This window comes from Sesamum indicum, linkage group LG12 (assembly GCF_000512975.1).
Source record: "Sesamum indicum cultivar Zhongzhi No. 13 linkage group LG12, S_indicum_v1.0, whole genome shotgun sequence".
Taxonomy (NCBI): Eukaryota; Viridiplantae; Streptophyta; class Magnoliopsida; order Lamiales; family Pedaliaceae; genus Sesamum; species Sesamum indicum.
Window position 1 is genome coordinate 2,747,564 of NC_026156.1, and position 12,655 is coordinate 2,760,218.

Consider the following 12,655-nt stretch of genomic DNA (forward strand, 5'->3'; position numbering starts at 1 on the left):
GAAGCCGCGTTGTTCACTATCTCTTAAGGGACTCCACTGGGAATTCCCTCCTTGCTGTGGTGGGGGCAGAGAAGAGTGTAAAGCACATGATCTACTCGGTGACAGAGGACTTCTTACGTGTTTTTGGGTCCAGGAACGCAGTCCATGCTGGAACTAGGTGGAAAGCAAGAAAAGATGTTGTAGAATGTCTGATGTCAGTAACCTCAGGAGGCGGCCCAATCTTTCCCATTTCAAGTATGTGTTGCTCCTGTAGAATTTTAATGGTTTTATTCTCTGAAATTAATGATTTGCAGGGGAAATGTGTATGTAGTTTCAGAATTTAGATTACTCGTATGAGTTCACAGGAGCAATTGCAGCACTTGGGTAATCAGCTCTGAAGTGCAAACTCTGCAGAGAATGTGCATGGCACTGAAGATAATCGGAAGCTTTTGACCTGTCTTTGATTTAATCAAGTGTTTGGATTTATGTTTTTTTTGCCAATGCTGGCCAAACAACCATACTTTCATCTTTCTCAAATCTTAGTCTCTGCTTTGTCCTAGGCTAGGTTGATAAATAATCTCTTTGACGTAAAAGACTCAGTAAACTCACAAGTCTTTATGGGAGATGATTGTTGATAAACGACTGATCTTATATGAACCAAGTATATCGGAGAGTGCAATATTTAGAGCTTGTAGCAACTCTCAGTAATGACTATATCCTTGAGTTTATCTCTATATGTCACTCTCTCGATTCGATTAGGATGTTCAGTTTATCAATGCTGTCAACCTCAATGACTATGTTTAACTCTTACCCTATTAGACCATAAATGTGGAGGAGATAATTAACATCTAAAATTCGGCTTTCCTTGAAACACTAAATTCCATAAGTCAATTGACATTCAAAGGTTACCTAGAAAATTTAACCTAAACTGTTGGAAGATTTAATTACAACTATGTTATACCTCCCGTGAATCTTTGAGGATAATGTGTCTAAGTTATCAAACTTGAATATCAGATATATTGTCAAGCACAATCTCTATTCTAAAGGCAAGAACTTAAATCATGTTGTAGTGTTCTAAAGTCATTCTTCTCGGACATATGTTTGGATAGCTGGCCGTGTTCTTCTTTTTTCATAATACACTAGTCAGTGCTGTTGATTTGGGTTGGGTGTATTCAAGATAGCTGGGCGATATCCACTAGGTTACATGAATTGTAAGTACCAAATGTACGCATCCATATGATGTGTACAACCGACCATTCATTCCTTATGATGAACTTTATCATTTCACCAATAAAATATGCGCTTCATGCAACATCACAGCCTGTTGAATCCTTAGCAGCATTAATTACGTGCTCTTTGTCTAATGATCACACGGAGATACTACACATTGTTTCTTTGTTTACTCAAGCAAGAAATTTTTTCCGCGAATTGAATATGGGGAAGCACCCTAAAGGATATTGTCTAGAAACATTAGAGGAAAGAAATAAGGCATTTTGGAAGAAAAAGGTTGACACGAGTTCATGCTCGGGAACTGTTGGACTAATGCCTATAACTGTAATGTTATGATACTTTTAGGTCCTGATGTTTTGATGATCTTATAGTGTTTTTCATGTATATAATTTTGTGTATCAATTTGTAGGAAGACTGGACATAGGTTTGCACCGAACACTATTTGTCTTCTCGTGGCAGCAAAATTTGCGGTGAAGGAAGGGCTTATAGGACTATAAACATAGTGAAATAGATTAACTGTTCACAGGGAGAAATGAGGAAACTCTATCTTTTGTGCTTGATGAATATTAACGGAAATTTTTTCCTAGTTACAACAAAATTTATAGATGAACCTTAAGGACCTGGACTGGTGGAGTTGATGAACACACCTAGACAAGTGAAAAGTTTTGTCACTATTATATACTTCTAGCGTGTGAAAATAATTTGGCCGTAAAGTAAAAACTGAAATGCAATCATAACCATATCCAATGAAGCCTATTAAACACCAACTCCTGAAAGAGAATGGTATATTCTGAATATTTGACCATGAGGTTTACTTGAAGCAGAATAAACTAAACTGAGGCAAAATCCTTTCCTCTAGATGACATAGCTGTTGCTCAAAACATCGGTGGTAATTGTAAGATGTGGCACAGGAAAAAGAAACAAAATGTAGTGACAACAATCTGATACGAAAACATGCACAGGATTACTCTAGATATTGCAAACCTTATTTCAATTCTTTTGCTCCAAATATTGTGGTGTCAATTGGATTGTGGAAATCTCTTTCAGACTTTTCTTTCCAGCGGCTTGCCTTTCTAGCTGTGGCTTGGCCTCGGCGTGGATGAGGCCTAAGCTGTAGACAGATAGATAGGAATTAACGCCTGTTTACGAAATTTTATTATGAGAATCTGTAAGTAGGTAGAAAATCCAAAAACTTTAAAGAGGGGCTTACCATGCAACGAATCAAATTCATGCACACGTATGTGCTAACGTCACGTTGAGGTGGCACTATTAATGTTCCGTAGCTATTTTTTCTATTTAAACGCCCTTTCCTCTCTGTTCTTTGCACACAACTTCCTCTTAGTGAGCATTGGAATCATCGCCTTCTTTCGATCCAAGGTAGAACAACCTTGAGTTTTTTGCTACCAGAGGTATTCTAATAGAATAACTTCTCGTTGAGTCAATCAAGTAAAACGTCTTTAGCTGCTTGTGAATTTTCCTATTTTGTAGCCAAATTTCCCTGTGTTAGAGAATGATAGATTCACTCTTTGATGGTGGAAAAGGGGAAATGTAAGGCCCTGTGGTTTAATAGCCATGTATTTTCTTCAAGTTTTGTTTCTGCATCTGAATGAATTGATTGTTCACTCAGGGTATGATTGATAAACTAATCAACCCTGGATGTTTAAATCAATGCTCCATCTCTTTTGGAAGAATTACTTTTACTGTTTCTGACACTCATACAGAAAGATCTGAGACCTTTGATGATTACGATTGCATTAAGTCAAATAGGAGAGTTGTGAATTACGGGTTGCATCTTTTCCGTAAATAAAAATACTAAATGAAAGGTACTTCCTTTTGAAGAAAGGTGGTTTGATACTTGGTCTTCTAAATTTCGTTATATAGGTGGTGTTTGATGCATGATCTCCTGAATTTCATTTTACTGATATTAGGATGATGTACATTCTGATGTTTCTCTATTTGTTCATTATGATGTGTTCTCATATATGTGTATAAGATGTATAGATTAATGTTCTTACTCAGACTAATGGTTTCAGTTTGCCCATTTTTATTGTTGAATGCCTTCTCTTCTAATGTCATAAACTGTTCTTGCAGTTTCCTTTTTAGAGATCTCAGTGGTCAAGTTGCTTTGAGTCTCTTCTCCCTCTTCCAAATACATTTATTCACCTGATGGCTGTTGAAATCTATGGGGACTTTATTTGAACTATTGCTTGTTTCCTGTGTGCCAAAAATTTGAAGGAAACATCAATTAGAATGACTTTATAATCCTTTTATCTTTCAGTAGTAGTTTTAATATTTCCAGATCTATCTGACTGCACTTAGTATGGCTTTCAGTCTTTTAGATTGCATGTTTTCTGGATTACTTTCTAAAGTGAATATCTTTAATTGTTTTAACTTCTCTTTCTGCTAATGATTTTGCAGATCAGCAAATAATTGAAAGAACACCACATCTGAAACATCTGATGTCTTCTATGATTCGTTTCTCCAAGAGTGGGAGTCCTATGGATGAGGAGGTGGTTCTCATTATTTATCCCTGTCCTTCTATTTTCTAATAATCTCCCCAAAGTAGAGTACTTAGCATTGGTTTATAACATAAGACTTTAATTTCAGATCCAAGGTTCCAGACAAACAGCAGCACAAAGTTCAGATATTTTGTGGTCAGGTGAAGCCTTGATATGTAGCAAGCAGCTGAAGCACTATGTAGCCTTTTTTAGGAATCAAACTAGCATACCTGTGAGTCTTGAACTGCCGAAAATTTTGGATTTGGTAACTGGCCTTTATAACTGTTCTCATAATCCTTTTTCATGATACCTCAGGTATATTCATTTGTGTGGATCACGGATGAAGAAGGAAAATGCCATGTTGGTTATGTGGAAGATTTGTATGAGGATCAGCAGGGGGAGAAAATGGCTAGAGTTCGTCTTTTTCTCCAGCGTGAGGACATTGAGGGTCAGATTCCTAAGCTATACCCCCAATGTAGGGAAGTTTTCATCACATCAACTGAACAGGAGATTCGTGCAAAATGCATTGATGGTCTAGCTGCAGTTCTGACTCCCAGTGATTTCGAGAAATGTGGCGACATTCTTCCTCAAAATTTATCATTTAAAAGTTTTTTGTGCCATAGAGAATTCAAAGACGACAGCATTAACGCCTTCAGTTTGAGCAAATTACGTGGCTACTCTATGCAACCCATTCTCTACTCTCTGAAATACCATATCCCGTCAAGCAACAACCTGCAGCATTCAAGTGAACAAGCAGAAGGCTCTGGCCGTCCAGATCCTGCAGCCCCAAGTTCCAAGAGAAGTAAAAATCTCAGATTGGGTGAACCTGTTCCCGGTGGGCTTGCTGGTCTCAAAACTTCAGTCCAGGACAATCAAGTAGCACCAGGGGAACCATCTGGTCAGAGACTGAAAATCAAACTGCCCGGCAAGGGAATTGCTGAGAATCAGCTTGTTGTGGCTGAGCCACAGAATCAAGTCTTTCCCAGAGTTGATGAAAATATTGAGCTTCTTTCTCAAGACAGCGGTATGAAGGGCTGCTGGTTTAGGTGCAAGATTTTGTCTTCATCACAAAAGCGTCTCAAGGTCCAATACTACAATATCACTGATGTTGATGGACCTGAGAAACTAGAGGTATGTAAATATTACTGGTGTTCTTATTTCTAAGTCAAACTCCAACTAAACAGTACAGAATGATCAAATTAATCTGTTGGCATTTTGTAGGAATGGGTACCGGCAACCAGAGTAGCAGCTCCAGATAAACTGGGCATGAGATGTGCTGGCCGGCTTACAGTGAGGCCGTGGCCTCATTGGGATTCTTCTGATGCCAGGTTTGAGGTAGGGGCAGCAGTTGATGCATGGTGGTGTGATGGCTGGTGGGAAGGTGTTGTAATTGGATGCGACACATCCACCAGAAGTAACCTTCAAGTGTACTTTCCTGGTGCGTATTAACACTATCGAACCCCAGTTCTGCTTTCAACCATTAGTTCTTATGACTGATCAGAGACTTTGTTAGCCATGACAAGAATCACTGTGCTAAATGTTTTGAAATATAAGTCATTGATTTCATCTTTTGAAATGGCCCCTTTTAACTGTTAGAACCTTGTATAGTCAGAAACATATTTTTTTGTCACAAGACTTGTCCTGTTGCATTTAGGTTGACATGCATGCACAATTACTGAGAATTGATCTAGTTCTCATTTGATGGCAGGCGAGAACAAGTTCTTGACAATAAAGAGGAAAGACATTAGAGTGTCGAAAGACTGGATAGACAATAAATGGGTGGACGTCAGGGTGAAGCCTGACATCCTGTCTTTCCTGACTTCGTCACTCAACCCCATGCCAAGGGTGCAACTCCCGAGCCTGCCTCAAGCTAACAGGTCAGGACTTGGAGATAACAATACTCCAAGTTCTTCCAATGTTGGAGGATCTGAAGCCGGCAAACAGCAGTTGCCTAGTTCTTCCACTGCAGCCAACAAGAAAGGTGTGGAAGAACTGCACCTAAAGGAGCTGCTGAAAATAAAAGAAAACGAAGACTGGACTCGCAAGAGTTCCAGTGATGCCGGTCCCTCGGGCAAACCAGCAGCCCGAGTAAATTCAGGCAGCCAGCCTACAACTGAAAAGCAGTAGTATGGCTCGACTGCCATGTAAATGATGTATTGTTTGGCATTCTAAAGACTGCCATCATTAGTTATATAATTTTTGGTCTTGTTAAAACCACAGTGATATACTACTGTACACCTCAGCCGCATGCGGTGGAAATTGTATGATTTGTGTTTATAATTATATCTCAAAATAATTTTAAATGTAAAATATCATTATATATTTTATCACGATTACATATAGTAAGGAAATAAATGAAATAAACTTAAAAATTAAGAAAAACTGAACCGATAGGGAGTCACGACACTTGTTGCTGACTGCAAACCACGAGTTCAGGATAAAACCCCATTAGCTTCAGCAATGTCTCATCCCATGTGTATATATCACGTATATAAATTAAGAACAATGAATATTCTCGTAATAACTTGTAACATGAAAATTAGCCACAAAATTAACCACAATTTTCTTTTGTTTGATTTCACCTTGTATCACTTATCATCAGTGTACTGATATATCATGTTCCATATTATTAGAACTATTAAATTATTCCAAATTATGTTGCACATTATTCATCAGTACCTGAAAATATAAAATTCAACACTAACATATGAACATAAATAATCATAAGTTGTCATTCATATCCAACACTTATATTTTATTATTATTCATAAATCAGTTAGCCGTTTCTCCATGTGGTCATGACAAACCTGACTAAGTAATAATAACTATCAGAACCACCTTTGCTAATTAAATCAAAGAAACTGTAATTCCCAAATTAATATATATTTATCTGTGACTCATTAGCTAGTTCATATTCTTATTTTATTTATAATGCTTTTAACATGGATTAACTTCTTGTAGTGTAACTCCAAGGCCAGAACATAATCATGCATTGAAAGTGATAAAATATGAATTTTACAGTTACATTGAACTGAGAAATCAATAAGAAACTATTAGTGTAATTCTTCATCACTACATATTTTTGTTTTGATAAATCTTCGATGGAATGTACATTTCTTCGCATAAACATAAATCAAGAATTAGAACAATCATGCACTGAATCAACACAAATCACAATCATAATCATGGCATTAGATTGTTGTGAAAATTGCATGATTTGTGTTTATAATCGTATCTCAAAATAACTTCAAATATAAAATATTATTATATATTTTATCACGATTACATGTAGTAAAGAAATAAATGAAATAAACTTAGAAAAGTTGAACTGATGGGAAAGTCATGACACTTTTCGCTTACCTAAAGCCATGATTGCCTCCCTACATACATATTTTAATGGCTGACCCCATTAACTTTTAGAAATGTCTCATCCCATGTGCACAAATACAAGGAGACTAGGAACCAGTCCATAACTACGTTGCCAAAACTCCAAAAATACTTGTAGGAGAGAATAAAGTGTTTCTTAAAACTCATAAACTATCAACACAAAATTCACTCTCTCAATGTGCCAAATGAAGAAAGCTAATAACCCTTTAAATAGTTGTAAGAATTTGATTGTTATAAAAGATTAAGTGGCCTAATTAAAACTTATATTATTATAATAAATCTAATTATAAATAGGCTACATAAAATATATAAAATGTAACAGTCAAATATTGATTAAACCACAATTAAATCACTATAATAATGGGACCATAAACTTAAAATAAATATCAAATTAAACTGACACATTAATTTAAAATAAAATATTAAAAATAATTTGAGAATATAAAAAATTTTAAAACTTATTTCCAACCTTCCACGCCCACTGAAAAGGAAAAACTACAGTTAGTCTTGAGCTTCTGCTTTATTATGATTTGATACAAGTGTAAATAATAAGTTAGTTCGTCTTCTATTGTCTTAATAAAGAGTCTTGCAAATGATGGGCATATGATATAGGAGCATTATCTGCAAATATGAATCCAGGTACCGTCATTACCTCCTCCCCTGAATGAGAAGCTAATTAGGACTGCTTTATACGGTAAAAGATGGAGAAATTGCAATCATTTGTAATAATATTAGAACGAAAATGCAATCATCATCAAGTATAAAAGAGCAAGGATGATCCTGAATTGGAACTTACAGCTAAAATATACACTCAACTATTATAATGGTATCACTAAGAATTCCAAGTCAGGGTGATGCTCAAGAAATATACGCAGCCTAGTTCTGTCAGCAGTGAGGTACACAATTTTTGTTTGACTCTTTCCTTTTCTCTCTGCCTTACGGTGACAAAAGAAAATCGTCACACCATGCGTCATTGTGAACTTGAACTTCTTTGACCTTGTCTTTATTAAAGTTTATCAAGGGACCCAAGTCACCCAACCGCTTTACATTCAATTATACTGCACAACAAAACCCATCCAAATACTAAATCGATATAGTTTATTAGTTGCTGGGTGGGTGCCACATTTCGTTGAAGTTTCCTGACTTTCGTCTTCGTCCGTCTGCAAGTCAATCTAAACACATTGTTGCCCTGTCAAGAATCATCAGGAAACATTATTTTATCGGTAAATTGATCAATTTTTACCAGTAAGCAATTGCCATGGACTTTCACTGTGATTTCAGGGTGCATGGTTTAAAATTGTCCATCCTGACTTCTATATAAGTGTAGCAATAGCCATAATTCCGCAACAACTAAAACGTTCTGATCCTCTCAGCAGCATTTCTCGCTTGTTCTGCATTTGCATTTGAAAGCAATGGCAGCATGTATTGATAATTCAACAAAACACTATTTATATCTCACAGCTGATTCTTCCTCCTGCCAAATAACTAATTCCGTCTGCAGGTTGATTAGACTCTGCAGGCCGAGCGCTTCAGATCTCGGTTCCTGTAATCCCATATACCAGTATGCTTCTTGCGCCAATAGGTTCGATAATTCTTTTAAAGTCGGTCCTCAAGAATGCAGCGAAGATCACATATGGCTGAAAATAAGACAGGAGGCAGAGTTGGATATAATGCAAGAGCCCATCTTGTCAAAGTGGTATCATTCCACGGTATTGTCCCATAGTTCACTGGAGAGTACATTGGCGAACCATTTAGCTAACAAGTTGTGCAATGCAGATCTATCAAAAGATGGCCTTTATTCTGTTTTCTTGAAGGCACTAGATGAAGACAGTGAAATCCAGCAAGCTGTAAGAGATGATCTAAAGGCCATGAGAGAGCGTGATCCTGCCTGTGTAAGTTACGTTCTCGGCTTTTTGAATTTCAAGGGGTTCCTAGCATGCCAAGCCCATAGACTGGCTCATAATTTCTGGGTTCAGAAAAGAACTGTGCTTGCGCTGCTTATTCAAAGTCGAGTTTCAGAAGTTTTTGCAATGGATATCCATCCAGGAGCAAAAATCGGACGTGGAGTGATGTTTGATCATGGGACTGGCGTTGTAATTGGAGAGACTGCAGTTATAGGAAACAACGTCACAATTTTGCACGACGTGACATTAGGGGGCACAGGGAAGGTTCAGGGGGACAGGCATCCCAAGATTGGAGATGGAGTTCTGATAGGGGCAGGGGCTAAAGTTCTGGGGAATGTCAAAGTTGGAGAAAATGCAAAAATTGGTGCTGGATCCATTGTCTTGAAGGAAATTCCACCGCAAGGCACCGCTGTCGGAAATCCTGCCAGACTAGTTGGATTGAGATGAACAGCCTTTGCTTGTGTTATTCCTGAGATGCTCTGCCTTTGGCTATTTGTTTTTCCTATGCTCAACTTCTGTATGTACATAGTATCAGTAGAAAGATATGGCTGTATGAGTTCACACACGTTTTTGTACCACAATTTTCACTTTTGAATTCCTCAGTCTAGTATGGTTGGAAACTTGTTCCCTTCTTAATTAGTGTATCAACATTATTTAATCTTTATTGGTTCCTTGTAAAATCGTTGTTCTATTCTGTCGTTAGGATTTGCAACCAAATTGAGGCTGTCTAATTGACATGTCTAACCCCGGTAACACTAAACGACGGAGTCCCCTGACCCTTCAAAAATCTAAATCCCGCCCCTGCGGAGGCCATTTTCGTCCTCACAGTAGCCTAAAAATTTGACAATGAATTGGCTCCCACGCGAAAATTTGAATTCAGACAGCGCCTCTGATTATCCTCAGACAAAATCCAGCACACAGATACTCTCCATCTCTTTCTCACTAGCCCCCAAATCCTCCTTCTTTCCTGTAATTCAAAATTATCATCACTCTCAGTTCCCAAAATTAAATCCAAAAGCAAATTTCTCAAGAATCAAGAATGGCTTCAATCAGGTCTGCAACTCGCTACACCAACAGCCTCAACAGCTCCACCAAATCCGACCCCTCCTCATCCGCTGAGTTTTCCTCCTCCCGTGAGACGTCACGTGCTCTCACCAAGAAAAAAGATGCCACCCACATCAATTTGGGTTCCATGGTCAAGAAATTGGTGGAGAATAAGAAGGCCAAGAATTTCGACAAGGGACCCAAATTTGTTATCGCCGCTGATTTTCTGGCGGAGGATTTGAAGAAGACTGCGAAAAAGAGTAGCGGACTAAGTGGGCTTCACAAGAAGTTGTTTAAGGGGTCATCTGGATCTTCCGCAGGGGCTAAAAGGGGAGAGGAAAGTTCGAAGAAGGCGCTTACCGAGGTCAAAAGTAATACGAGGACTCTGGCTATGGTGTTGAGAAGTGAGAGGGAACTATTAAGTTTGAACAAGGAACAGGAGGAGCAGATTGCTGAGCTCAAGATTTTGCTTGAGGAGAAAAACAGAGAGGTAAATTTATTTCTCCACTAGTTTGGTTGTTGTTTACTGAATTTTATTGGGTTTTAATCAAGTAAGAGAATATGATATCGGGTACTCTGTTTTTGTGTGTTTGTTGGCTATTTAGGCTGATTGCATGCTTTGTGTTGTGGCTGATTGGAAAAAATTGCGGCAATTTTAGTGCTAAAGTCATCTGTAGTCACCTGCATTGCATCCACAACAATTAGTGGTGACTCAATTCGCTGATTGCATGAACTTCTTTGTCTTTGATTTGCTTTGCCTAGCAAATTGTATGCTCAAGCGGTACCTCCTTGATGTACATGACGGGCTTCTAGATTTTGGATGTGGTGAGAATGATTTGTTTTCACAGATGCATTTATCTTGTGAATATCCTCTTCATTCGAAATTGTGATCCCTTTGATGAGGACTACCCTTTCCTTTTGGTCAAAGCTCAACTAATGCTAGAAAAGTGCAAGATATTTGAAATTACTCTCTTGAGACCAATTTATTTCAAATGCTTGGTACTCTACTGCCTAAGCCCTGGATAATATAGTTTTCACCCCTGACTGATTTTGTAAAGGCAACAAAAAGTGTTGGAACATGATAAGGAGATGCTTTGTTTTGCATTGTTCATTTTTCTTTGTCAAGGTGAACTTTTGGTTCATAAGAAAAGCTATAGAGGTGTGCCTTTGTTCTCAATCTGTTCTACTTTGTCAAATAGGTTTGTTTCGGGCAAGATATATACTTTTCAGTGAGGCCATTTTTGGATGTCACTAATATTATACAATTTTTAGGTTGAAAAGTTGAAGGACTTGTGCTTGAAGCAAAGGGAAGAGATAAAGTCTCTAAAAAGTTCCATTCTCTTCCCGGATGTCATGAATTCACAACTTCAGGACCTCTTGGAGAAGCAAGGGTCAGAACTAAAACAGGCAAAACAACTGATCCCAAGTCTTCAGAGGCAGGTCACTTCTCTTACTGGGCAACTGCAATGTCTTGCTGAGGATCTTGCAGAGGTAGCAATCATATTCACTTGTAACCCAGTTGTATAGGGATCATATTCCGTTTAACATCTCTTCTTTTGTCACAGGTGAAGGCAGACAAATATTCTGGAAGAGGATACCGTGACAACCATTTCTGCTCTCCAAGAACACCATCATATGATCAAGAAGAGGCAGCTAATTCTCTGGTAAAAACATTTTGAACTGGTATCCAGGTTACTGATTAAAGAAGGGCAAGTCTAACTTAAACTGAAAACCCCTATTCATGAAAATCACTAGCGAAACTTCAGTGTCCTGCTTCAAAATTACTAAATTATGTCCCGTAAAATATTAATGCATTTGATGTTTGTATAAATAACATACATATAGTTGTATGACATTTTGTTGTGGCTCTTTCTCAGAAAATTCTTAAAATTTCCTCTGGTGAACAGTTTGATCAGGAATTCAGCTCCGGGGATTACACAACCCCAGAGAGCCCAGATGACATGTTCCTCAAAGATTTGAATCCCTGCCTAACACCTTATGCCAAGACAAAGTCAAAGGTACTTGTCCTTTGCACCCACTACTTGTGTCAAAATCTCAAAATAAATATACATATTAATTACCTATATGCTATTCCTTGTAGGAATTTGGTGTTTATAACTCCCCTGATGATGCTGGATTGTCCACAAGCATTACACAATCATCTGATGAAATTGCCTTTAATACTTGTGGAACGAAGCTGTCGAAAAGTTCCGATTGTTCCCAATCTTCCAGGACAGGAAAGGGTTTAGTCCGCACAGCTCGCAGGTCTGATGGAAGCAAATGCGCACGTGGAAAGCAAACGCATCATAAACTCTTCTGATGTTCTAAATCCTGTAGATTTATATCAAGCACTCCGCTTTCGCTCTTACATCCACTACTTTTTGCAGTTCCTGAAACTTCACCTTGTTGGAACATTCAGCTTATTGATATATATATGATAAGATGTGAGGCAATTTCATTAGAAAGAAATTTAATACATAACACATCATCCATATATATTCGAATTGCATTATTTAAATTAACAGGTGTCAATTATAACCTCACAATTGTTCTGTGCTCTATACTTGGGCGTAGATAGCTGCTTCTTATATTTTTTTCCCACAGGTTAAGTTG

At 37.9% G+C, this 12,655-nt stretch overlaps 3 protein-coding genes across 4 annotated transcripts; all 3 read left to right on the forward strand.

Moving 5' to 3' along the window:
• Positions 7–5,957, forward strand: LOC105175245. The gene is made up of 6 exons (XM_011097629.2): positions 7–234; positions 3,628–3,719; positions 3,817–3,939; positions 4,023–4,838; positions 4,929–5,145; positions 5,416–5,957. Exons 1-6 carry the CDS (start codon positions 87–89, stop codon positions 5,832–5,834), a joined length of 1,815 nt encoding a protein of 604 aa, XP_011095931.1. The 5' UTR covers positions 7–86; the 3' UTR covers positions 5,835–5,957.
• Positions 8,213–9,658, forward strand: LOC105175246 (serine acetyltransferase 1, chloroplastic). The gene has a single exon (XM_011097631.2). It carries the CDS (start codon positions 8,507–8,509, stop codon positions 9,443–9,445), a length of 939 nt encoding a protein of 312 aa, XP_011095933.1. The 5' UTR covers positions 8,213–8,506; the 3' UTR covers positions 9,446–9,658.
• On the forward strand, positions 9,742–12,521 carry LOC105175247 (leucine-rich repeat flightless-interacting protein 2). Of its 2 annotated transcripts, none has more exons than XM_020698497.1 (5): positions 9,742–10,532; positions 11,315–11,533; positions 11,608–11,706; positions 11,920–12,060; positions 12,144–12,521. In XM_020698497.1, exons 1-5 carry the CDS (start codon positions 10,038–10,040, stop codon positions 12,360–12,362), a joined length of 1,173 nt encoding a protein of 390 aa, XP_020554156.1. In that variant the 5' UTR covers positions 9,742–10,037; the 3' UTR covers positions 12,363–12,521. The 2 variants fall into 2 exon arrangements, with proteins under 2 accessions (XP_020554156.1, XP_011095934.1); XM_011097632.2 differs by having other exon boundaries at positions 11,950–12,060; positions 12,144–12,520.